The 24,000-nt window shown below is 41.8% G+C and overlaps 1 protein-coding gene across 1 annotated transcript; it reads left to right on the top strand.

Moving 5' to 3' along the window:
* Window positions 1-233: 233 nt before the first annotated feature.
* Window positions 234-23,716, top strand: kcnj5 (potassium inwardly rectifying channel subfamily J member 5). Its single transcript, XM_069716549.1, has 4 exons — window positions 234-544; window positions 10,328-10,407; window positions 13,535-14,408; window positions 21,349-23,716. The coding sequence occupies exons 2-4, from the start codon at window positions 10,345-10,347 to the stop codon at window positions 21,732-21,734; spliced, it is 1,323 nt and encodes a 440-aa protein (XP_069572650.1). The 5' UTR covers window positions 234-544; window positions 10,328-10,344; the 3' UTR covers window positions 21,735-23,716.
* Window positions 23,717-24,000: the final 284 nt, after the last annotated feature.

The following is a 24,000-nucleotide window of genomic DNA, read 5'->3' on the forward strand; positions in this document are numbered from 1 at the left end:
ATATATATATATTTATACACACCTACACACACACACACACACACACACACACACACACACACACACACACACACACACACACACACACACACACACACACACACACACACACACACACACGCTCTGTGGAAGGAAGCATAAAGACACACTCTGGTGCAAGAAAAATCACGAGAGACAAGAGGTCCAATCTCTGCATGGAAGTGAGAAAACAGGAACGTTCGAGAGAACAGGCATATTAACATCCTTTCCATCGCTCCTCGCATCCACACTGCCTCTCTCTCTCTCTCTCTCTCTCTTTCGCGCTCTCTCTTTCTCTCTGTCTCTCTCTCTTTCCCTCACACACATGCACAAACAGACCCCCCTCTCACACAGGAGTAGATAGAGCGCGGTGAAGAGCAGAAAGGGAACTGGATGGCAGGAGGGAAGCAGGAAGGCTGTTGTTGATTGAACAAAGCCAGGAAAAGGAGTGCGCAGTCCTGGGGAGAAGAGCAGCTGTGAAATGCCTCGAAGGGAGCCCGCCAGCTACTCCTGCAGAGACCTGAAGGTAAGCCTTGTGCACGGCCAGCGGAGGGGGAAGAAAAAAAAAAAAAAAACAATTGAGGAAGAGCTGGAGAGAGAGGATGGCAAAAGGAGGAGAGGGGAGGTTTTTTAAAGCCGCTGATGCATGATACGACCGTGGCACCACATCCGGGCTGCCTCCTCTCAATTTGACTGTGGATGGCACTGCATGCTGTGATTGCGTTATGTGTTTCATTGCGGAGTCAGAAATCCCATGTGGAGTGGCTTGCCAGATAGAAAGTGTGCATTACTTGCAGAGAGATCGAAAACTATGAGAGTCGGAGATCTAGAACGAGAGACACGATGACAGAGAGCGAGAGAAGATGTGAGATAACGCAAAGAGACTTCAAGAGCAAGAGAGCCGGAAAAGGGAAAGTGTTGATGGAAAAAGTGGACAGATTACCCTCCTCCATCAACCTTTATCACCACATCTTGCCCGCTTCATCTTATGTCGCTGCAGAGATATATAGATCATCACCATGCGTCACTTTTGCCCTCACGGCGGGGGCAGGGTAATCAAAAAGGCAATGAATTTCTCTGACGCAAGCAGAGAGAAGCCCGTCAACACTCCCGCTGTATGTGCCTCCTCGGGCGCCGTGCTGTAGTTCTGTCAGTGCGATGCACGAGTTTTTTTTTTTACAAGCGCAGCAATGTGCATCTGTGTGTGTTAAGAGCAATGTGACTGTGTGCCCGGAGGAGGAAGTCTCGTACTACCGACACACACCGCGGCGTGTTTCGGTTCCAAACATGTTTTCATACCCCCAATAAAAGCTGGAGATGAAGCGATAGCTGTTGGCGCTGTTTTCATGCATATTGTAGACTACACCGAAAAGCATTGAGAGAAAAATCATTTATATTGATTCCCTTGAAACACACTCTTCTCTGGCCTGAGGATTAGGGCTGCTTGCTTTAAATTGTCTGATGTACACCACAGTTTTCTCCTCTCGCTGTTACTCCAGTTCGGTGCACTCCGCAGGACGCACGTCTCGAGGAGTTGTTGCTGTAAAACTTTGATGATGACGCAGCAGTCACATTAATCGAGCGCAGTTGTCCCACAGCTCCTGTCCATCCCGGTATTGTCTCATCGGGCAGTGTCGAAGCGACGTGTGGACTCGATCATCGGTTTTTTTTTATTATTATTATTTTTTATTTTTTTTAAATATCTGCTCTTGGGCACGAGGAGGAGGAAGCCATCTCTGCTCTCGTCATTAAGCCCATTTTTACACATCACACATCCTCACGCTCAAATGGAGCAAAAGAAAAGGCCAGTAAGACAGACTGACTTCTTGCTACAGGCTTTGTGACAAAAACCTGCCTATTTGCCACACTGCCTGCTACTTTTATCACAGTAATTGACCCTGACCCTGCTCACAGCTGGCTGAACCGTGATTGGCTGTTTGAAAAGTGCATAGGTGAGAAAAGTGTGAGCTGCTAGGATGTAACGCCTTTTGATAGATGGCCTTTTGACCTTATTATCAACGCTATCATTGGAGCTCCTGGCATGTGTACCTCGCTCCCTTCCCGCTAAGCTGTCGTGCTCACCCTGATATCCCTAGCAAGAGGACAAAAGAGGGCAAAGGGCACATGTGATGCTCAGCGGGATCTGAGGAGACTCTCAAAAGAGAAGACACTGTGAATAATTAATTGGATCCGTTTAGTTAGTCAAGACTGCGTGTCTCGAAGGGATGTGGGGAAAGCTCCGTTCTTCGAGCAGATCCACATTCTCTAATACTGCAGCAGTGAATTTGTGTCAAAAGCTTAGTAAGGCGTGAAGATTTTTTTTTTCTTTTTCTTTTTTTAAATAAATTTAGTCCCCTGGAAAATATGTGTGCACGTCAGAGTACTGCACCATTTTTTCTTGTAGGGCTGCTGATAGACCTACATGCAGATCCTTTAATTATGCAGCTTTTCTAAATTAGTTGTCATCTATATGTTCTCCTTCAGTTCTAGTCTGTGCACTTCAAGAGTAACTCTGCATATAATTCAAAAGTCAGAGCACTTCATGAGCTGCATATGAATACAATCCAATCTCGTGGTATTTGCGTGGAACAGATAAGCAGTATAACATTTTCTTCTCATCTTCCCCCAAGGAACATTTTTCTGTTTATTCCCTCATAAATCTGTAGCCGATGCAAATTGGTGCGTGTCTACTGTGTTTTCAACTGTCACCTACGTTGCTTGGGTACCAGATTTATGGGATGGCCCACTCTCTGTTTCTGCTGCAACTTCACAATGCCTGTTTTTCCACCTAAAGTTCTGTCACACATAAAGTTGATACAGTACATGGAGCTGCTGCTTCTGCCTGCATGCAGCACAAACAAACCTTCACCCTCTGAGTGCTTCAGGGAACCCCTCTTTGTTCTCTGGCTGTCTTGTTTGTCCAGCACACCTACAGACGCACAACATGGGCACTTCCACATACATCCAGGGCCTCCCATCATGGATGAGAGATAAGGACAGAATGTGCTGTTTTCAGGGTTTCTTGCAGCTGGCTTCTGTATCCATAATTCTATCAAATAAGTAAAATTGGCTTCCTGCATGAGGTCACCTAGCTCTTCGCATCTGTCAGTGAGCTCATCAGCAACACTGGTGCGCAGGTTATGTGGCAGAAAATGGAAGTTTTACGCTGTCTCTTGCTCCAAGCTTAGCCAGAAGGGTTAAAACAGCTTTTATCTGGAGTTATTTTTATAATGAAGGATCCCTTCTACTGTTCACGAGGACTCCTTTGTTAAGCATTGCAGAATATGGAGGAGATGTGATGATGTCTCATGTCTGACTGATAAGCATTCTGGTCAGGCCAGCTAAACCAAATCACATGATGATGAGAATATTGTATTAAAAGGTGCCATGCATTTAAATAGTGCATGCATTTGTAAATACCTCACCTCTAGGGTTGGGTATTGTTCAAAGATTTTTGGTACCAATTCCTCAACTTCGATATCGGTTCCTGAACAATCTTTTTTTTTTTTTTTTTTTTTTTTCAAACAAATGAATTCAACTGTATGAGAAATAAATTGAAATCAAACATTACAGTACAAAGGATTTTTAGCCAATTTAGAGGGGGTGAGTCTAATAACAATAAACATATTTTAATTGATTTATTATTTATTTGTATAGCACCTTTCATACAAGAACGCAGGTTGTTTTCAGTTGTTGTCCCCTAAGCACCTCACACACAAGTTATCATGAGAATTTACTGATGTAGTTTTCTGGTGTTCAATCTAAAAAAAAATTTAAAAAAATAATCCTTTCATTAACTAGAAAATAGGCCTCAAAAAGCCATGTTTTTGGGGGTGTATCTGTTTGGTTGACAGGCCTGTGCAGTCAGGTTTCCATTATCGGTGGACGGGGCGTAGTGTCATTGGGTTTAGTTTCTTCATAAACCAAAACACTACATACAGTCACTTTAATTTTGCCTAAGAAAATGACTTAATGATTGATGTGGAGACACAATGGCAGCGCCACACTGATAAAAGTATTTGTATTATGTATATTTGTTTATTTTTTCCAGGGACAATGCACGTTAACCCATATCACTGTAAATGTGCCAATTTAGCTGCACATACAATAAAATGGCAAATTCACTGCAGTATCATTAAGACATCAGATGCAAACACATCAAGTCTCCACCACATGTGGATGGATTTTTTTTTTTTTTTTCCAGGCTTTACATCTTTGGAAAGTGAGCATTTATCACCCGGGGGAAGTACATTCACACACATTTGCAATTCATTAGCACAGATGGAGACACGAAATACTATACGGTTAATAAGGCCCGTGGAGTGACATGTTTCTTGAAAGACTGTTTTCTGATTAAGGGATTGCTGCGTCTTTTCCTTCAACACCAACTAACTTCACATTCATACAGATAGGACTCATTCACACCATGTCATCTGCTGGCAGCAACAGAAGCTTAAGCTTATCACTGAAGGACACCTCGGCCGTGAATGCACCGGGCAGAGGGTGCGTTCCTCGGCTGCTCTGCCAAACACACTTGGTCTGAGGATTTTTAACATGCAAACTGGCGGGTCATAATCTCATTTCATTCCGATTTGGTATGTGCTGACTATAGAGAAGGAGGATCCTCAAAGGGACAAGCACGGGTACACAGCGAAGCATGTCAGGAATTCCAATGAAGATCATTTGACCTTTGGCTCCACCAGCATTTGCCATGCACTGCCATGCACCCCTACACCCTCCACCCCCCACGCCCCAACCCACCACCTCCACCCACCCTGCGCTCTCCTGTCCTCTGCAGCGAGCTGACGCAGAAGATTAATGAACCACATGCACTATATAGTGGGATTAAGTTGGATGCTTGGGGATCTAATATATAAACAATCACCAGATTAGTTTGTGCGGAAGAAGAAACGCGGTGTTGGAGAGCATGTCCACCCACACAACCTCGCACATCTCACATCTCTCTCCCATCACATCTCTCATGCTCATATTTGAAGAGGGTGCTATTTGGCACTGGTAAGGTGTTGGGTTTTAATCCCATCCACTCCCACTTCAGGAGCAATGTGAAATCATGGCTACCACTTTTGTTAGAACTTATTCCTCTCAGTGGAGGATCGAGGTCCTAAAATGTGCACGAACAACTCGTGGCTTGAACAACTGTAAGTTTTTTCCAAGGATGTGCTGTAATGGAGAGAGGACAGTATTTGAGTGTGTATATGAGAGGGAGAGAGAGAGAGAGAGAGAGAGAGAGAGAGAGAGAGATGGACATGTCATTAGGGAAATTGTTTCTCCAGTGTGAGCCGAACGTCTCGGTGCAGCAGTGTCACTCCAGAGAAGGTCACTCATGAGAAGAACACAACTGGATACACTCAGCTCACTATCGGGCATAATGGGAAAATGGTAGGCATGGGAAGTTTGTGTGTGGATCTGAGTGTGCGTGCGTGCGTGCGTGTTTGCGGGTGTGTGTCTTTGCTGGGCCTGGAGCCAAACTAGCTCAGGACGTTTTTAGTCATTTGACCCACCCAACCTCAAAGTGTCATAAGTGAGCAGAGATAGGGATGAAGCCATGTTATTTTATGGGCCAATCTTAGCCTGGGACATAATCATGACAGGTCCAGTGACCACGACTCAAGGGGAGGAGTGACGGAGGGCAGGGAAACAAGGAAATAGAAAGTTCTTAAGCTTCCATGGCCATGGAGACATCAGATAAGCTGGATTGACTCTATCAGTAGTATTAGATATCTATCTCGTGTAGTGGCTTGCTGTTTCAATCATCCTTAACACTGCTGCAACATTTGTTTTTCACTTCGTCGTCTTCAGTTTCTTCCTATTTTTCTCTTTTTCTCTGGTGTCAGCACTGTATGTGATGAACCAACGGAAAACTGCAAGCCATGACCTTAAAAATCTGTGGATGAGTGCCCGCTACTAGTTAAATTTGTATTGCAAACTAAGGCATACTGCTGAGTGTGCGGCATCATACTGCCATTTGTAACCCTGTCATGCTCAGAGGCAGGGTCAGACAGTGAAAACATACAGTAAGCACTACTGTCAGCTGAGAGTCTGGTTTGCAGAAGTTACCGAAATACCAAAACATTTAAATATATCTTTCAAAATTATTATTTTTTTTTTTTTCTATTACCGAAAAGTTACAGCCGACTGCAGCAAGCAGCATCCTCAGCATTTGCAAAACATCTGGAAAACAGTGTTTCTCGCCAGACTAGCAATACAAAATCTATTATTTCCATATAATGGGAAATATAAAAAGGAAGCAAACCGGTTTACACTTATCATAATAAAGTACAAATTATAATTTATGTAATGCATCTGTTTCAAGGGCTTTGCTTTATGGGTGTGGCAGTGATTAGTATTGATAAAAGAAAAAACCTCTCCTGGTTCAATTGCGAGGCAGCTCTCACTTCTCAGAACTGCACACAGCTGACAACACAAGTTTCTGAAGTTCTGAAAATGTAGAGAATTAAATCACAGAGCAAGTGCTATTGAGTACAATACAAGCCCTTAGGGAAAATTATGGCACTTGCCACAGGCTAGAATGGAAAAAAGGCACATTTTGCTGTGCTCTGGACAGATTATTGTTTACAGCCTGCAGTGTCAGCAAATAAGGGAAATATATGTAGTGTAGATATCCCTTAGGAAGCAACTTTCCCGGTTAGTAGTACCCCTTGGCTTTAGGCACAACAGATGAGTGCTCTTGTTATCAGGACAAAACACAATTCAGCCAAAGCATCCTGTCACTCTCCTGGTAACAAGATAAATGCTTGTTACTCTCTTAAAGCGGTGAGATAAAACATGCCAGCTGGTATCCATGTTCGAACACCTCTCATCGAGACTTGTTGGCTTGTTGACTGCTGCTGCCAACAGACTCTGCAATTACGGCCTCGCTGAAAATACACACAGGTCTGGAGTTCACAAATCTCTAGGGAGTCATGTTTAATTCATGAGAAAACCTAAAATGAGTCAGCAAGCGAGACCTTGCAACCCCTGAAATGTATTCAAGCAAGGTTTTTTTTTTCTTCTTTTTGAAAAGCTTTGTGTGTCCCGTGCCTCTGCTCCTCCGTCTGTCTGTCTTTTCCCCTGCTCAGATGCCCGTCACGTCACTCTGCCCTTTGCTTTGGACCATCAATGTCAACACCACATTCCTGTGTGGATCCGATTTGTGACGTGATCCTCTCACTTCTCCGCGCTCGCTTTTTGCATTCCCTCTCCTCACTTGTCAGCGATCAAACAGAGGAACATCAAAGACAGATGACAAAGAAATGTCAGATGTTGTTCAGGTCAGGTACCAGCGACAAGACTAATTTACCCATGTTCCTTTGCCGGGTTAGTAACAAGGCCCTGTGTATCCCTTTTTCTTTCAGTAAATTAAAAGTTGTTGATTTTCCCACAACACTAAGGGGCTCTATAAGTTAATTGCCTCTTGTGAAGCGCCAAAGGTGTTGTAAGATTGCTGCTAAAATTATAGCTTTATCTGAATCCCCCACCCCTCCCACACACACACACACACACACACACACACACACACACACACACACACACACACACACACACACACACACACACACACACACACACACACACACACACACACACACACACACACACACAAACACACACACTCACAGCCCCACTCCCGTCTATAACTGTAGCAGTGGCTGTTATTAAATCCCACATCATTCAGGAGACCTTGAACGTGTTCCCTTTCTACTTCTGTCACTTTGGACCTCACATAACAGATGTTTAAAAATACCTGTTTCAGCGTACAACTCTGAAGCAGAGCAATACTCTTTAAAAATCACATCACAGTATGGTGTGGACTGTCAGCACATCACCTGGAGCTAAAAACAACTACAAAGATAATATGTACGCTTGTTTTATATTAGACTAAATGTAAAGTAAAAGAAACAACTGGATTTTCTGTGACAGGGGGAGTTTATTTCCCTTTCTCCACCTGATTAAGAAAGCAACGGCTGCCTTTGACTGTGAGGATGGTGCGGCCATGTGTGTTTGCGTGAAGAGAGGTGTGTGTCTGTGTGTGCATGTGGGCACATGTAATCGAAACAACTGGCAAAGCTGGCAATGAGGAGACTGCTCTTTGGGAAGATGACATCATTAAAAACGCTGCAGCTGAGCCTGCTTCATCATACAGGCAAATTAGCCAACAGTGGACACTGCGTCATCTCCCATGTGATGTTGTTAGTTCCTCCCTCACTTAGGTCTTGCTTAGCATTGTGAAACTGCGGCCGTTCCGAACTCCGATAATGAGCTAATGTTTTATAGTTTACATGCTAAAATTTACTTTCATACTGAATTTAAAATGATGCTTTTGTTTGATCTTAGTTTATTTTTTTCCCACTCTAATAGCTAAAAATAATTTGAATGAAACTTTTGAATTTATGTTAACAGTTGTGTTTTATTTGGATACAATATAAACTGGCAGCGGGACAAACATCGAGTCAAAGTCAATATCATGTGCAGTCGATTACTTCAATTTTCTTCAGCGATACAGTTGTATTTTTACAATGGGCTGTAAATGCATTAAGTGGTCATCCAGGGTTTCAAAGTTGTTCAAGTGCTACCCTCTGCGTCCAAAAAGCCTAAAACGAATTTGCTTTGCTCATGCGATTTTGAGGGAAATGCAATTCTTGGAAATACTACTTTCTTTTTTGTACCTCAGTTTCGTGTATGCTTAGGTTTCGACAACAAGAGCTCGCATTCTGTCTCAGGAGTCAGTGTCGACCACAAATGTCCCCTAACCTTAAAACAGGTGCTGTCAATACCAACATAACCATGAATAAATCATTCATGCTTGAGTAGCTACAAGCAGATGGCAGAGAAAGTGCGGCTATTGTTGGGAAAACGAGTAAAGCACATTGTCTGTAAACATTTGGCATGTTCTGTGCGTCTGTGTGAGCAGTCTTCGTTAACAAGACTAGCAGTCGACAGACGAGATAATTGTTCTGTCAGGCTGGTCAGTGCTCCGAGCTAAATGCTATTGTCGGCATGCTCACAATGACAGGGCTAACATATTGATGTTAAGCAGGTACAAAGCCTGCCGTGTTCATCATCTTAGTTTAGCATGGGAAAATGTGCTGATTAGCTGAAAAAACAAGGTGCAGCTAAGGCTGATGGGAATGGCTTTTAGGGGGATAAAGGAAATCCTTTATCACTGCTGAACACAATTTCTGTACAAAATGTAAAGCATTTTCATATAATAGTTGTTGTGGTATTTCAGTGTGGACCAAAGTGTTGGACTGAGAGACTGCCACTGTTATCCCTAGAGACATGCAAGCATCATTGCTATAAATGTTTTGTCACAATGTTGGTGAAAATTATAATAATGTCTGGTTAAAATGGTTCTTTGAGTGACACCCCTGTTACTGTGGTGACAGAGTTGAATTGAAAACAGTTTCATAAATAGTGAACGCAACAAAGTTGGATTGATATTTATGGCCCCTTTTAATGGATGAAAGCACAGTTGAAGCACTATTTGAATATTTAGGTCTAACATTTACATCTCATGATGTTTTATGCGAGCGCTGACTAGTAGCCTCGTCCCAGCCACCATTTATCTTCAGATTTGCTTAAATATGCTCATTATTTCATGGACAGTGGTGATGAACAGAGAGGCTTATGGGAGGTTTGCGCATTTCTTATGTGTCTGTTGTTGAATCAGCTGATTACAGCATAAAATGTAAGTGATGTTGGTTAAAGTTAAAGAAAAGGGGTTCAAAACTAAATTCTTTATTTACCCAACAATCCTATCCCTTGAGTTTACAAGTGAGCTGTCGTGGCAATAATAGCAACTTCCTGGATTCGCCTACGGCCCTGGACATGCCTGTGTGACAAAAATCTTTATTTAGACACAATATTACAACAAGTACAAATCCAAACATCTGACCTTTCAAACCTCATAGTTCAAACTGACCTCAGGGGTTTCTGTGAGTTCTGATTACGGCAGCAGGCAAATATTGACATATTGACAAATTGAAGCAATTTACATGACAGGTAGAAAATAAAGTGCTTGGTGGGTTATGCTATACATCAACACAATGCTGGTAGCGTAGACAGTACTTCAAACAGGATTATAATTTTGATTGCTGGGGGTTGAAAGGTTGAGAGGCCCAATGGACGAGGCTTGAATATTTGCTGTGCAATCTAGCTTTGACCTTTTATTGTCTTGTTATATTGGTTCATTTTAATGTTGGTGATCAACTAATTGAACATCATTATGATACGGAAAATTCCCACGATGTATATTACAAATAGGAATGTTCTTTCTTATGTCCTGCAGGTGAGCCTCAGCTGAGGATGGCAGGAGATTCCCGAGTCCTGATGGACCACAACATGGAGATAGGAGTCACACCTGCACAGGTAAACTGCACAGACACTATATTTGCCCAAACTTCACTATTTACTACAGCGGGGGTCTCCGACCCGTCGTAGCTCGTTTCTGAGTAGCTCACAAAAGGCTCAAACAGTGCTTCCTATACATAGACTTACTTGGGCGGGCGGCCCCGGTGTGTCTATGGCTGCCAAAGTATATTTGCCGATCAATTTCAGCATTTTATATTTATTTTATTTTTTTTAACTTATGAGAGAACAACGCTATCAACGTGATCGATTAACGAGTAGATAATATCCCCTCCAGAGCTCCACCCTGAGTGACACACAGAGATCAGAGGACAGAAACAGAGCAGAGACCCAAATTGAGCTGAAAAGAAACGGGTGTTCATAAATTAGGTAAATAACATATATGCAATCTTTTTGGCTGTAACGCAACAGCGGGGGCAGAGCTATAAGAGAGTCTGTCACTGAGTGAGTGAGAGATGAAGGTTACACTGCAGGTCGGCTACTTTTCAAATTAAAATCCCCCTCTAGTTTCACACAGTTCACACAGTTAAAGCCATGAACTAGGTTTTGACCTAGACATGTGGGGAAACACTGGATTATCCTGGTTACCCCACACCCCCACCCCAACCCCCCCAACCCACCCCACACACACACACACACACACACACACACACACACACACACACACACACACACACACACACACACACACACACACACACACACACACACACACACGTGAAGAAATGTAATGTAAAGAAATGCATATAGAAGAAAGTATGCACAGGCTGCTAAATTTAAGCTGTTGTAATACAAAATGTGTGTGAAGATTATCAATTTGTTATTGTTCACATAAAAGAAGCTTATTCAGCTGGCTTGGGTGGAGTCCAGCTATGTGAATAAATGTAACTAAACACAAGCAGCTCGCAGACCCACTTTGGCAAAATGAAAGTGTCTAAGATGAAAGAAGGTTGGAGTGTTTGCACAACTGTGAGATGTGATAGGTAGGGAGACAAGGAGAGAGAAAGGTAGTGTGATGGTGTCGCTTCATTGAGGGAGCAAGGGAAGAAAAATAGATGGAGAAGATACACAGAGATGAGACTGCTTAGTGGGGACAGAGATGTGTGCATGTGAAAGAAAATTAAAATTGTGGGAGTAGGAAAGGTAAAAAGACTGTTGGATGCACAGTAGATCTCCCATACAGATACTTTATAGATTAAATACGCACTGCGTACTATGAAATAAGCCTTACAAGGTGTTACAAAATCTGTTTCTGAAGTTGAGATAAGTACAGGTAGTGGAGATAATAAGGAAAAGACACCTCACTCCCTTCCAATAAAGGATGGTGAAGTTGTGCTTGTTATCTGTCCTGACTCCCCAGCTGATTGGAACTTATACAGTTTACTCAAGCCTGACCACAAAGGCTCAATGAGAGAAAACCTCCACCACTTGCTACTGCCACGCAGAGACGGCTAATGAATTTGTTTATGGCCCATCACCCCCAGGGACGGTACTGACTGCAAAGGCCAAAGATTGGGCAGCACTGCTTGTGACAGCTTCATCTATCACTCAATTAGCACAGCACAAAGAGTGGAAATGAATGGGCACATTTTGGCCATCATTCGTTTATAAAAGCTGTGTCATAGTGATTAACAACAATTCAAAGAACAACTGCGCGCATTAACTGTTCCTGTCAGTGAGGAAGTTTGAAAGTTGGACTGTGCTCTGAGTGTATATCCGTTCCAGTATCCCTGAGCGTGGTCTGTGATAAGGGAGCCCATTGACATTTAGTGAAGGCATTGTCATTAAGGCACTAATTGCAATGCAGGTCAATAAGCATCGTCTTTCAATTCTTCTTTGTCAAAACGTTCCTTAAACTAGGATCAGTCCAAATCAATGTCTGAAAGATCAATCCTGTACATGCAGACCTGACTGAATATGCTTATACACAGGGCAGCAGTGAAAGAGCACCTGACATCTTAATGAAACCATCGTTAACGAACTCGTCCGATTTTATTTGGCAGGCTCTACAATGGAAGCCACTGCGAGGGCATTGTAATGTCTTGGATTATGTTCCTCCCCGGCTGAACTGTGAGAGTGATCGTCTTAGAGCCGAGGAGCAGCCAGTGTAAGCACAATAGGATGTAACTTTCTCGGTGATGTGAGCATGGCTCTGGAGAGAAATGGATCACAGGTGTCCGATTAGCAGCGTGAGACTTAAAGGACAGGGGAGATCGGGGGGTTTTTTCTCCACACAATGCTGTTCAATTATCAACTGAGATTGAAAGGTGTCAGTGTATTGCTAAAGTGCCCTTGGGCTGTCTGAAAGGTGCCTTACAACTTTGTCCTGGTGATTGTCGTGGTATACTATGTCTGCATGAATGGATGTGTCCGTCCAAGAAGAGGGCCAAGAAACTGAACAAATTCTATGCTGCTCTTGCTTGACTACATTGCCAGACTGCGAGGCATTCATTGTTTCTCACTACACTAAATGCACTAAAACATACAATATTATAATCATGTATGCATGTGTATGAAAGCCGCTTTCTAGATAAGTGCAGGGGGCCTCCCCAGACAAATAACACTTTTTATTTTTTTTAAAGGGATATCATCAGGGTGTATTGGGAAAGGGTGGAGGATGTGTTCCTATACGGGCCTGCCATTGTCCCCTAGGGCGCTTGGGGAGGGACACGGGATAGGGAGGGAGGCAGGGCACAGTTGTGGAGCCAGATCGCCCCGCTGGAGCAGGGCCAACATCGACCAAGACCTGGGTGTCCTTGTTGTGTCCTTCCTCTCGGTTTCCTTTTTGCCCTGTACGTACACATACATACAATGACAGCGCCAATGTCATTGTCGAGCAGCACGGAGAAATGACTTAATAACGTCTCTTAATTTGATTTGCCTCCCCACCAGCAGCGCAGAGCAGCTTTGCAATGGCTGAAAGAAATTCACATAAAAAGGTTAACACCTACATCCTCTGGCACAAACTCAGCATAGCTGCAAAGAAAATATTTACTGAAAGGAATCAGTGTGTGTACTGTGAAATGCACCCATGTGGATACAAAATTGTAATTGCTGATAGTTTCTTTCACCCCCTTCTTTTTCTTACTTTGCCACTCCCTCTGTTTATCTCTCCTCTTCAACATAGGTGAAGAAGCTTCCCAAACACTTGAGGGAGGCTCAGATCTCGACAGAGCGAACCCACTTGATTTCCGACCCGGCAAAGAAGCCACGTCAGCGGTACGTGCAGAAGGACGGCAAGTGCAACGTTCATCACGGAAACGTGCAAGAGACCTACCGTTACCTCAGTGACTTGTTCACTACGCTGGTGGACCTACGCTGGCGTCTTAGTCTCTTCATTTTCACATTGGTCTACGTGGTCAACTGGCTTTTCTTTGGGTTTCTGTGGTGGTTGATCGCGCTCATCCGTGGGGATCTGGTGCACGGTGATGAGGAGGGCTGGACCCCCTGTGTGGAGAACCTCAACAGTTTTGTCTCAGCTTTCCTCTTCTCCATTGAAACGGAGACCACCATTGGGTACGGTTATCGTGTAATCACAGAAAAATGCCCCGAAGGTATTATACTGCTTTTGATACAGGCCATCTTGGGTTCCATTGTTAACGCCATGATGGTAGGCTGCATGTTTGTCAAGATCTCTCAGCCAAAGAACCGCGCCGAGACCCTCATGTTCTCACACAAGGCTGTCATATCGGTGCGAGATAACAAGATGTGCCTGATGTTTCGGGTGGGGGACCTGAGAAACTCTCATATTGTGGAGGCATCAATCAGAGCGAAGCTGATCCGCTCACAGCAGACCAAGGAGGGGGAGTTCATCCCGCTCAACCAGACTGACATCAACATCGGCTTTGACACGGGAGACGACCGACTGTTCTTGGTGTCGCCACTCATCATCTCTCATGAGATTAACGAGAAAAGCCCCTTCTGGGAGATGTCGCTGGCGCAAATGGAGAAGGAGGAGTTCGAGATTGTGGTTATCCTTGAGGGCATGGTGGAGGCCACAGGTATGAAGGGGGGTTGGATTATCAAAATAAAGGGAGGGAGAAAAAGAGGATGGGAAGACATATGGATGATAGATAAATGGATAGAGAGAAAGACTGAGGAAATGTTGGACGCAAGAAGTGAGCTGAGTGGGAGGAATGGAGGATGGATAAATGCATGGAAAGGCAGGAGAGGCTTCCATGGAAAGACGCATTGCATAATGATGGGGTACCTGTAAGTGCTGCAGATTGGAAATGTTGTAATGGATGGAAAGACAGAGAGACTAATTGACTCTCTAAGTGAGACATAAAAGATATAAATGCATTTCAGTTCAGCGTTAGAACAGGTTTAAATGAGGAGTTTTATTTCACTTATTTCATAACTGCTGACAAATGTTTTTGAGGAAGTTGGTGATTGTTCCTTTCAGTGCACTCAACAACTGCAATTCTATCTTAATCTACACATTAAGTATTTGCTACTATAACTGAGGCAGACGACTCCAAGCTATAACATCCTTGCTAATGTTTCTGTGCATTCGGTGCACCTCGCATTTCCACTGTTGCTACGTCAAGGTTGTCTTTGATATTGTTTATTTCCAAATGAATGAAGTGTAGCTACCCACACCGCTGGTCTGTGTTTTGGGTAAAGGCCGAGCAGTCCTGGAAAGTCCCCCAGGCTGGTTACATTTAAGAGGCAGACATGACCAGGTGTTTCTGTAAAGTTCCACAAAGCTCCAGTTTCCCAGCTTGAGACTTTAGTCGAAGTTCAAAGTGGAAAAATGTAGCAACTTTCAAAAGGAGATTACAGCAGATGATCATGATTATGTGCCAAAGTTAGTGTTTTGTGATTAAAAAATGAAATTAATCTCTTTCTCGTCATTATAATGCTCGGACTACGATAACCTTGACAGCCTGACAGCCTACAGCTAGCTGTTGATTTGCTCTTCTAATCGGTTTTCTGTTTGGTGTTGGCTGAATCCGGTATTGTTTATGTTCCTACGCATTTATAGTTGAATCTCCTTTGCTGAAGAACTAATTACAATCCACTCATTTTAAATACAATGCATTATACATGATACTAATTTAATTTATTGGATATCATTATAATTTACAATAGTAAATGAGGCGCACTGGTTGATTAGGAGCTTTAAATCTTAGTGACACTCATGAGTTTTCAAGGAGACAACAAACCATCAAACTCCCAAATGTAATCAGGCATGGCTTTGCATTCATCTGAACAATTCTGCTCTATTTAATTTTATTTATTTATTTATTTATATATATATATATATATATATATATATATACATAACTTTCTTCCCTCAAAGCCACAGCAGTCATCATGCTTCCTGCTCATGCTGCTGGATACTTGACTCAGGCTTTAAACCACCTTTTACTTCACTGGCACAAACCCACGGCATCCCAGGGGTTATGTCGTCACTGTCCTTGACCGCTAGGCAGTGAACTAATCTGACCGTCCACTCACCTCCTTCCTCTGCTGAACCTAAGGAGAAATTATACAGCGTGTACGCCTGTAAATTAAAAGACAACAAAATTACAGCATTTTCAACTGGCTTTGCTATAATATTTGTCAACTATTTTGTCATCAGCTGTATTAAAATACTTCCACCTGACACAAATAAGAAAGTCAGGATGTTACAAAAAAGACAATACCCCAAACTCTTGGAATTTAAGCTTACTACTAAAGTACTCAAAGTACTTCTGGTCACAAAAATACTATACTATACTAATACTAATACTATTTCAAAAGTGATGATACCCCGGTCAGTGGAGCTATATATCTGTGAATGGATGCAATGCTTTGGTACACAAAAAATGTTTTATCTGATCCAACAGAAAATATATTTTCTGGGGGAAATAAACATCAACCAATATTAAGCAAGTAATGAGCTCATGAACTAAATTCAGCTAAGACGGATCAAAAATAGCATCTGAAGATGTCCATGAATTGAATAAGCTTTAAATGTTGTGAGTAAAAGCTCACTATTGAACCAAATATCTACCACCTTCTGAGTTGGATGCTGTCACTTGTTTTGGAAGTGACAGATAAGTGGGTGTTGAAATGGCTTCATTCTCTGCTTAGCCATTACTTGTTTGCTACATTGAAAATCAGCCTGTGGCTTTTAGCATAATTGTGAGTCGGGCTGTTTGAAATCACAAACAACAGGCACTCCCACATTATTTGATCTGTGCTTTTTATTTATCAGTATAATCCTGAAGAAGTTGTTTTATAATGTTAGCTAATCACAATTTTGTTCAATACAAACGGTGATTATGCTGCAGGTTATTTTAAAGTTTCCAGTACTTGCTCTGCTGTGCCAGAGGCAGTGTAACGTGCCCCATGTTGCCGACAACAAATGTTGCTTTCTGAAGTGTCTCTTAAATGGAGACGGCTGATTAAAGCTTTTCCATTTTTAATAAAATGAGGTCTGTTTTCTGCCATTTCTCAGAATACGGAATGCATCTTGCATCAGTACTGTTACTGTGTAAACAAGAGCGTCTGCACTGCCGCTTTAGGTTTTTTACTCTCCACTGAAACAGACACCTGTAGCAGGTCACATAAGTAAGCTTTAGTTACTAGCAGAGGATTGTTCGAAGAGAAAAGTCAGGATAACTATAACTATACAATGTCTGAGCTGGCCACAGATCAGATACCAAAATGCATAGGGCTAACAGGCTTTTCAAACGGAACAACAGCAATGTTAATATGAAAATATTAAGGTTTAACATAAATAAGTTGAGAATAACATTTCAAAATTACTGCTGCTAAAAATGTTGCTCTTTAGCAATTTTAATTCACAATTCAAGCTTGCAAAGGGTACGAGTTCTGTTCACCATAGCGTATTGTTAGCCACAAATTGAGAAGAGTTTACACATCTAAGTGTCATCCCAGACTGCCCATGTAGTCTGGGTACAATGGTTGTTTATTATCATCAGGTTTCATTTCAGTCCATAGAACAAAACAAATAAAACATTTTAAAAAAAGTCACAGGACAAGCCCAGAGCATCATTGTTTCGAGTATCCGAGTACAAGGATTTGAGTTTCCTGATCACATGCGAAGTCTCACTTAGTCAGCACAGGACATGCGAGCATGGACAGGAAGCCAACTAAAAAACAACTCTGTAATCCACAGCAAATGAACAATAATGAATTAGGTGTCGATACAAATGATCAAAAAACGGTCTGGAAACATTTTTCATTGCAGAATATGCACAGATGTAATAATAGCTCACTAGAACCCAAATATTACACGAATGCACATTATGTCCAGGTAATATTCTGCTTTAAAGCACCAACCTTGTCACTGCTTACAAGGAAATGCCAAGTTCAGCACTGCAGTAATCGGGGAACAACAACACAAACTTTGCTCCAGGAGAATTTAGAGTCTGGGTATACAGGTGGGTGCTGGGTGGGGTTTTATGAATATGAAAAACAGCCGCCGCGGCAATGAGGACAATGGTATCAGCATGTGATGGTAGCATATACTGTACACCTGCAGTGACGCTCTGACATTCTGCCATGTCAACATGTGTAAGACGCAGGCAGAACTAATAACATCAATGAGAGCCCTTTTCCATTTTGTGTGCCAGTGCCGCAGTGTGCACAACAACACAACCCATAGAGCAGCCATCATAAGGGCATACAAATACACTTGTGTCCGACAAGTTAAAATTGCCTTTTGTAAGAAATGCATGTTGGTTACGAAGTTGTGAATGCAGGATTATGCTGGTACTTTTGTTGTAGAGAAAAGTGTTCTGGCTGCTCTGATTGTTTAGGCGACACTAAACTGTGTGCTATGGAAACGCTCAGCTGTGCCTTCTCTGATGCAAGAATCAACCAAATTCACTTTATCTTGGTTAAGACGTTTGCTTATTGTTTTTTTGCTTCGTCGCTGTGTGTCTGGTGAAGACAGCAGCAATAATAGCAAACTGACTGCACTTAGGTCATGCATGCGCACACACGGTTGTCGGGAATAAATATAACTGAATTCTGTAACCTTTACTTATTACAATGGCTGCTGCTCATATGCCAACTCTCGAGTGTTGAAGCACATGAACACAGCACAGTACAAGCGTCTCCTACGCACACAGCAGACTACTGCAGACCAAATGTATAAAAAAATTAAAATAAAAACATTTTTCTCAAAAGATGCAAGAGTAACAAAAAAAAAAAAAAAAACAACAACAAAAAAAAACCACCAATTTAGGGTTGTGGAGCAGCTTGTGAAAATGGAGAGTGCGTTTCAACTATAGATCTGTAGTATCCCAAAAACTTAACCCGTGTATGCGTGTGTGGTAAATGGCAGGGCAGAACTTATTTGTCTTTGTGCATTGGTTCAGTCAGTTAAACAAGCACATCTTTCCATCTTATTCCTCAGGAAATAACTGCCCTTAAAATGTATTTTCATTGAAGTGTCTGTCTTCCACAGGACGTCTCGACGCTCAAAGTTTTAAGAAATTGGACTCTCATAATGTGACAAACCCTTCATAAAAATGATCAAACTGGGTGCTTCATCTTTTAAATGCTAATAGGACAAAATACTATAGATCCTCACAAAGCAGCTTTTTGTATTTTGGCTTCATTACTAATAATTTAAAGACAACACCTCAAATAATATGCCAATAACCTTAATAGACACTATAGACACCCTTGTCACTTGAAAGTGAACATTTCAATATTGCCTTTGATGATCTAGTCACACAAATAACAAACATTTTGCAAGTTAAATGTGGAAATTAGGCCACTCATATCCAGAGGGAAAGCTGAAGAAAATGTGCAAACACCCCCTCCTCTCACCGTGACATCAGATACCATATCAATTTGGCATCTACATCTATTTGAGAACACATGCTTGATGTTAGTGGGGATGTTTCATATTTACAGATTATGTAACTCAACAGTTGGGTGAGTAAGGCATCCATCGAAAGTAAGGTGTTTGCGGTTTGAAGTGATCAAGCATCATATCACAACACTTGAAAGGCAGCCAGCTGATAACATTGTGGCCGTGTTTACCTTGTGGAAACTGGAATAGCTGCAAGTTCTCAGAACCTGTTGTCTATCTGTCTGAAGATACTTTAGCCTCTGAAGGCAACAGCCGGTATTTCAGAGGTTCCGGTGTAGCCATCAGATATCCAGGCAAAGACTTCCTCTTCAATGCTACGGTCATTGTTTACAGTCCAATTAGCAGTTTGAGACAAATAATCAAGTTGAGAGACGACGTTTACGTCCAGACAGTTTCACAAGTGGCCAGTTTACAGTCTATTAGCCAATGCGGTGACCTTCGCTGTCGACACGGACTGTCAAAGTAGTATTGATCAATCACGTTTGAGTGGGCTTTGGTTGCATGTTTCAGGAAAACAAACTCCAAACAGAAACCAGAACTCTTCTGGAACTAAAATCTTGTCCCGTTGCCTCCACCTTCAGCATTCAAATGCAGATATATCTTTACATAGATTATTAGCTATTGGTTCAATTGTCTACGGTAAATATAAAAAACCTTGTGTGAGCTGGCGATAATCAGGTTAAAGTAGAGTGAAAAATAGGGAAAAAAAACAAAAAACGTCATGTATCTTCTTAGGAAGTTAGGCATTTTAGAGTTTGTAGGAAGTTATAGGTGAGAGTATGCACTACATGTATTTTACATAATTCATGCTAATGTTGAAACCACATGACAGAAGATAGCACCAAGCTTGCAAACCATTAATGAGAGCATCCATTATTTGGACTAAACCTTAGATTCACACCTTGCAGTAACAACGGCCTTTCTTATTTGCGATTAATGGTGTGATTGTATATTTGCTATTTGTTACTTTAGTACTTAATTCTGTTTGTTTCAAACTAAGCCATTGGCTGCGCAGCTAACTTTCAGCTGTATTAAACCATTTCACACCAGATATTTTGTCACTGCAGGAAAAACACGTGTTATTAATAACAGTAATAACGACTGCATTTTGATTAGGTTGGCCAATTTCACAGCTACGGTATAATTTTAGATGCGTACAGAAAATTTGGCACCACCAAAGGAAAAGCAAAGGTGACGCAAATTTCATTAACGATGGCACCATTCCATTGCGTGTTCCAGTAAACCACGCCAATGACCAAACAAGCACAATGCCAAGACGCTGCTCACCTAAATGCAATGTGACAATGCTTTTACAGCCATTACAAGCCAAAACGTCTGCTTCACAAGGCATACTGTTACACTTAATGCAATTCAGCGATTATTAATCTTTGATTTTTGTCACCTTACATTCAAAATGACGCACCTGTGTTACACCCACAAACTTTCCCAAGGCATTGTTTAATGTGTTAAAATGCATATGTGATTGAGTAAAAAAACTCAAATCTTATGGTAAAGCTGTGCCTTTAGTGTTTACATTACTCGAGGCTAAGCCTTTCTGTCTTTCCACATCCAAAGAAATTGCAGTTGCGAGACTGGGCTGACAAATGTGCTATTTTTACTCAAAAACACACCCAAGAAAATAAGTACTGACATTTGTGTACAAATTTGGCACATATTTTAACAGTTCATGCCGTCTGAAAAGAAAGAATGAAAAGGAAACCTGTCTTTTTACATTATTAGTGTAGCTTTCACAAACACGATGGAGGTTTGTAAAAAAAACACAGTGAAGCCCTTACTGTGTTTAGTTCCTGTACAACCACGAATGAATAACTAATGCTAACTCTCTCTTTTTCCCTACACTTCTTTCCATCTTTGTGTGTTTGATTACCCGTCCACTCTGATTGTATGCGTGCATCTTTTCATACCTTCTGTATACGTGCTACATTTTGATGATGTGTGTGTGTGTGTGTGTGTGTGTGTGTGTGTGTGTGTGTGTGTGTGTGTGTGTGTGTGTGTGTGTGTGTGTGTGTGTGTGTGTGTGTGTGTGTGTGTGTGTGTGTGTGTGTGGACACATACGCCTATGCATATACCTGTGACAGGGATGACGTGTCAGGCCAGAAGTTCCTACCTGGACACAGAGGTGCTGTGGGGCTACCGCTTCACACCGGTTCTATCCCTGGAGAAGGGCTTCTACGAGGTAGACTACAACAACTTCCACGATATCTATGAGACCAACACCCCAGCCTGCAGCGCAAGGGAGCTAGCCGCTAAGCTTCGGGACGGGCCCCTGTTGCCACAGCTTTCGCTCCTCAGCCCAGAGCCCAAAATGCATACTTTTGACCCCCTAAATCGCCTATCGAAACGGGATCCACTAAGCCAGGATGAGGAGCAGGAGGAGCAGGATTCAGGGGACGACAGAGGGGCAACCAATGGCTCGGCTGCTGCTTTGGAGGAGCTGCCTCTTGCTGATGGACTGCCTGACTGATTGGCCACATCAGCTACAAACCCAGGAAAGACTGGACAAGAGGATGTGACAGTATAATGCTTCATTTAGTCAATGGCCAGCTTGTTCCATTGCAGTGTTTGGAGATACCAGGCATCCGTCTCCAGCCCCCCAAATCATGCAATACTCCTCTACTAGGGTGTCAATCTATAGAATAGATTGGTTTTGTAGACAAGTAAGTACACATACACAGACACACTTGTACAGTATCTATATCTATACTCAAAGGTTGGTGGTTCAGATTGTCTTTTTATAATCGTAACAACCACTTACTGCTATAACTCAGCAGCTCAAGTTGTATTATGTAAACTTGAGCTGGAACTGGTAGCCATGACAGCATACCATGGGCTTATTATGGAAACTCCAATATTCTCATTTTAGAGTGTGTTAACTCAGCTTCATCCGACCAGAGTCTCAACTCAGCTCATGTGTCTGACAGCAGCTTCTGCGTGCAAATGGAACCTTGCTATTGATAATGTTTTGTTTTTTTTAAATGTGGGAGATTATGATTTCCTTTCTCTGTCTGTGTTGTTCTTCTGTGTCAGAAATCCCATTCACCTAGGAGGAAAGATATAAGGCTTCTAGTCTGCGTAGGCAAGGCGAAGATGTAGGAAATTATTCTATAAAAAGGCAACACAAAACTGGCAACCATAATCCAGATTGGCTTTCTTTGTTCACACCTGTCCTTATGGTTGTGCTGTCATAAGTACTCTCATTGTGCGTGTCTGATTATGCCCCCAACACAATGGTAGTCTTGACCCAAAAGAAGCCAGCTAGTACCTCCTTTTATATTCATTTATTTTCAAGGTTTTAAATTAACAAAAAGAAATAGGCAAATGCTGGTAAAAGCTATCTATACTACTGACAAAAACATCTTGGCTGGTTAAAGATTTAATTCCCCTTCTCATTGCAGCAACTGAAACAATAATTCCAAGACCCCTTTTCTTGGTACATAAAGCACAACATCCCACGAGGGGACTCCACACTGGCCTAACCACCCACCTAGCCTCCGCTTCAGGCTGATGCATGTCAGTCCTAGTTAAAAGTGACATTCAAATGTAGATTTGAATATTTATATGAAATATTTATGCTCAACTTCTATTTGAAATTTTCTTGATTTTTATACACCATACATATGAATATTTCAAATGTTCCACAGGCAAAAACTAGAAACTCTATGTTGTTCTGTTTGTTTTGTTTTAAATGTTTAAAGAGGTATTCAACCTTGATATTTTTTTTCAGTTGCATAAAACCTGAGTGTACTAATGATTGGAACAGATTTGCTATCTTCTCTCATGGGTTCAATATCTGGCCAAGTCACAGCTTGTCTTTTTTTTTGTTATTATCTCTTCTGAACGTCACCTTTAGCCTGATGATTTGAAGTCTCTTTTGTCCACACACACTTGGTTCGATCTGCACTTTGGCCCTATTACACAAACCACCCTTTGGATATTTTTGCTTGTTATACAGTATTTTAAGGCCCTTGGCTTCTCATTTAGGAAGCTAACACTTCACCTATGAGGGCCATGACCTACAATATTCTTTGACTTTTGATTGAAGGACACAGAGCTTGCATGCATGAATCAACCCTTATTCCCCCCTATTGTTAGAGTAAGTTTAATACAGTAAGAAATACAGGGTATTTTCTAGGCATGCAAGTTATGAGATTTCTACAGTATATTATCAGATGATGTATTAACACCAAATTATCATTTGTTGAAAGAAAATGAGATTCCTGATACTTTAAGCTCCCCTTCTCTAATTTAGTATTAGACTGTTGTTTTTTTTACAGGTGTTTGTCCATTCAATGTTTTTATTTTCACTGTGACATTTTAGCACCTTACTATGTATACTATTTGCTAAACGATACGTTTGTCGTTAGAGAAAGATCATCTTTCATTGCTGGAATGTCATCTGTTTTCTGTGTTCTCATGGGAATAAACATAATATGGCCGAAAGAACAACATGTTCTGTTAAGATAATGTGTACATGCATGAACGAGTATACGAAGGTGTGTGAATGTGGTCATTTTACACATAACTTTGCAACTAAGGATTTGAAAGTAGCTTTATTCAGAGTGAGACAATGCACTCTATCAGCTGTATCCTCACAAAATGAGCAGTTGAACCTACGTGGCTGTGGATGAAACAACTTATTCAAATGCAACATTTAAGCTTGATTAGCTGTGCATCAAATCATGAAAAGGAAACTTCAGCAACCTTTAATTATCAGCACAGAACAATCTTGT

Source organism: Brachyistius frenatus, unplaced genomic scaffold (genome assembly GCF_029030835.1).
Source record: "Brachyistius frenatus isolate BFR_SWC_R1_liver_20210118 unplaced genomic scaffold, ASM2903083v1 Contig_1, whole genome shotgun sequence".
Classification (NCBI taxonomy): domain Eukaryota; kingdom Metazoa; phylum Chordata; class Actinopteri; family Embiotocidae; genus Brachyistius; species Brachyistius frenatus.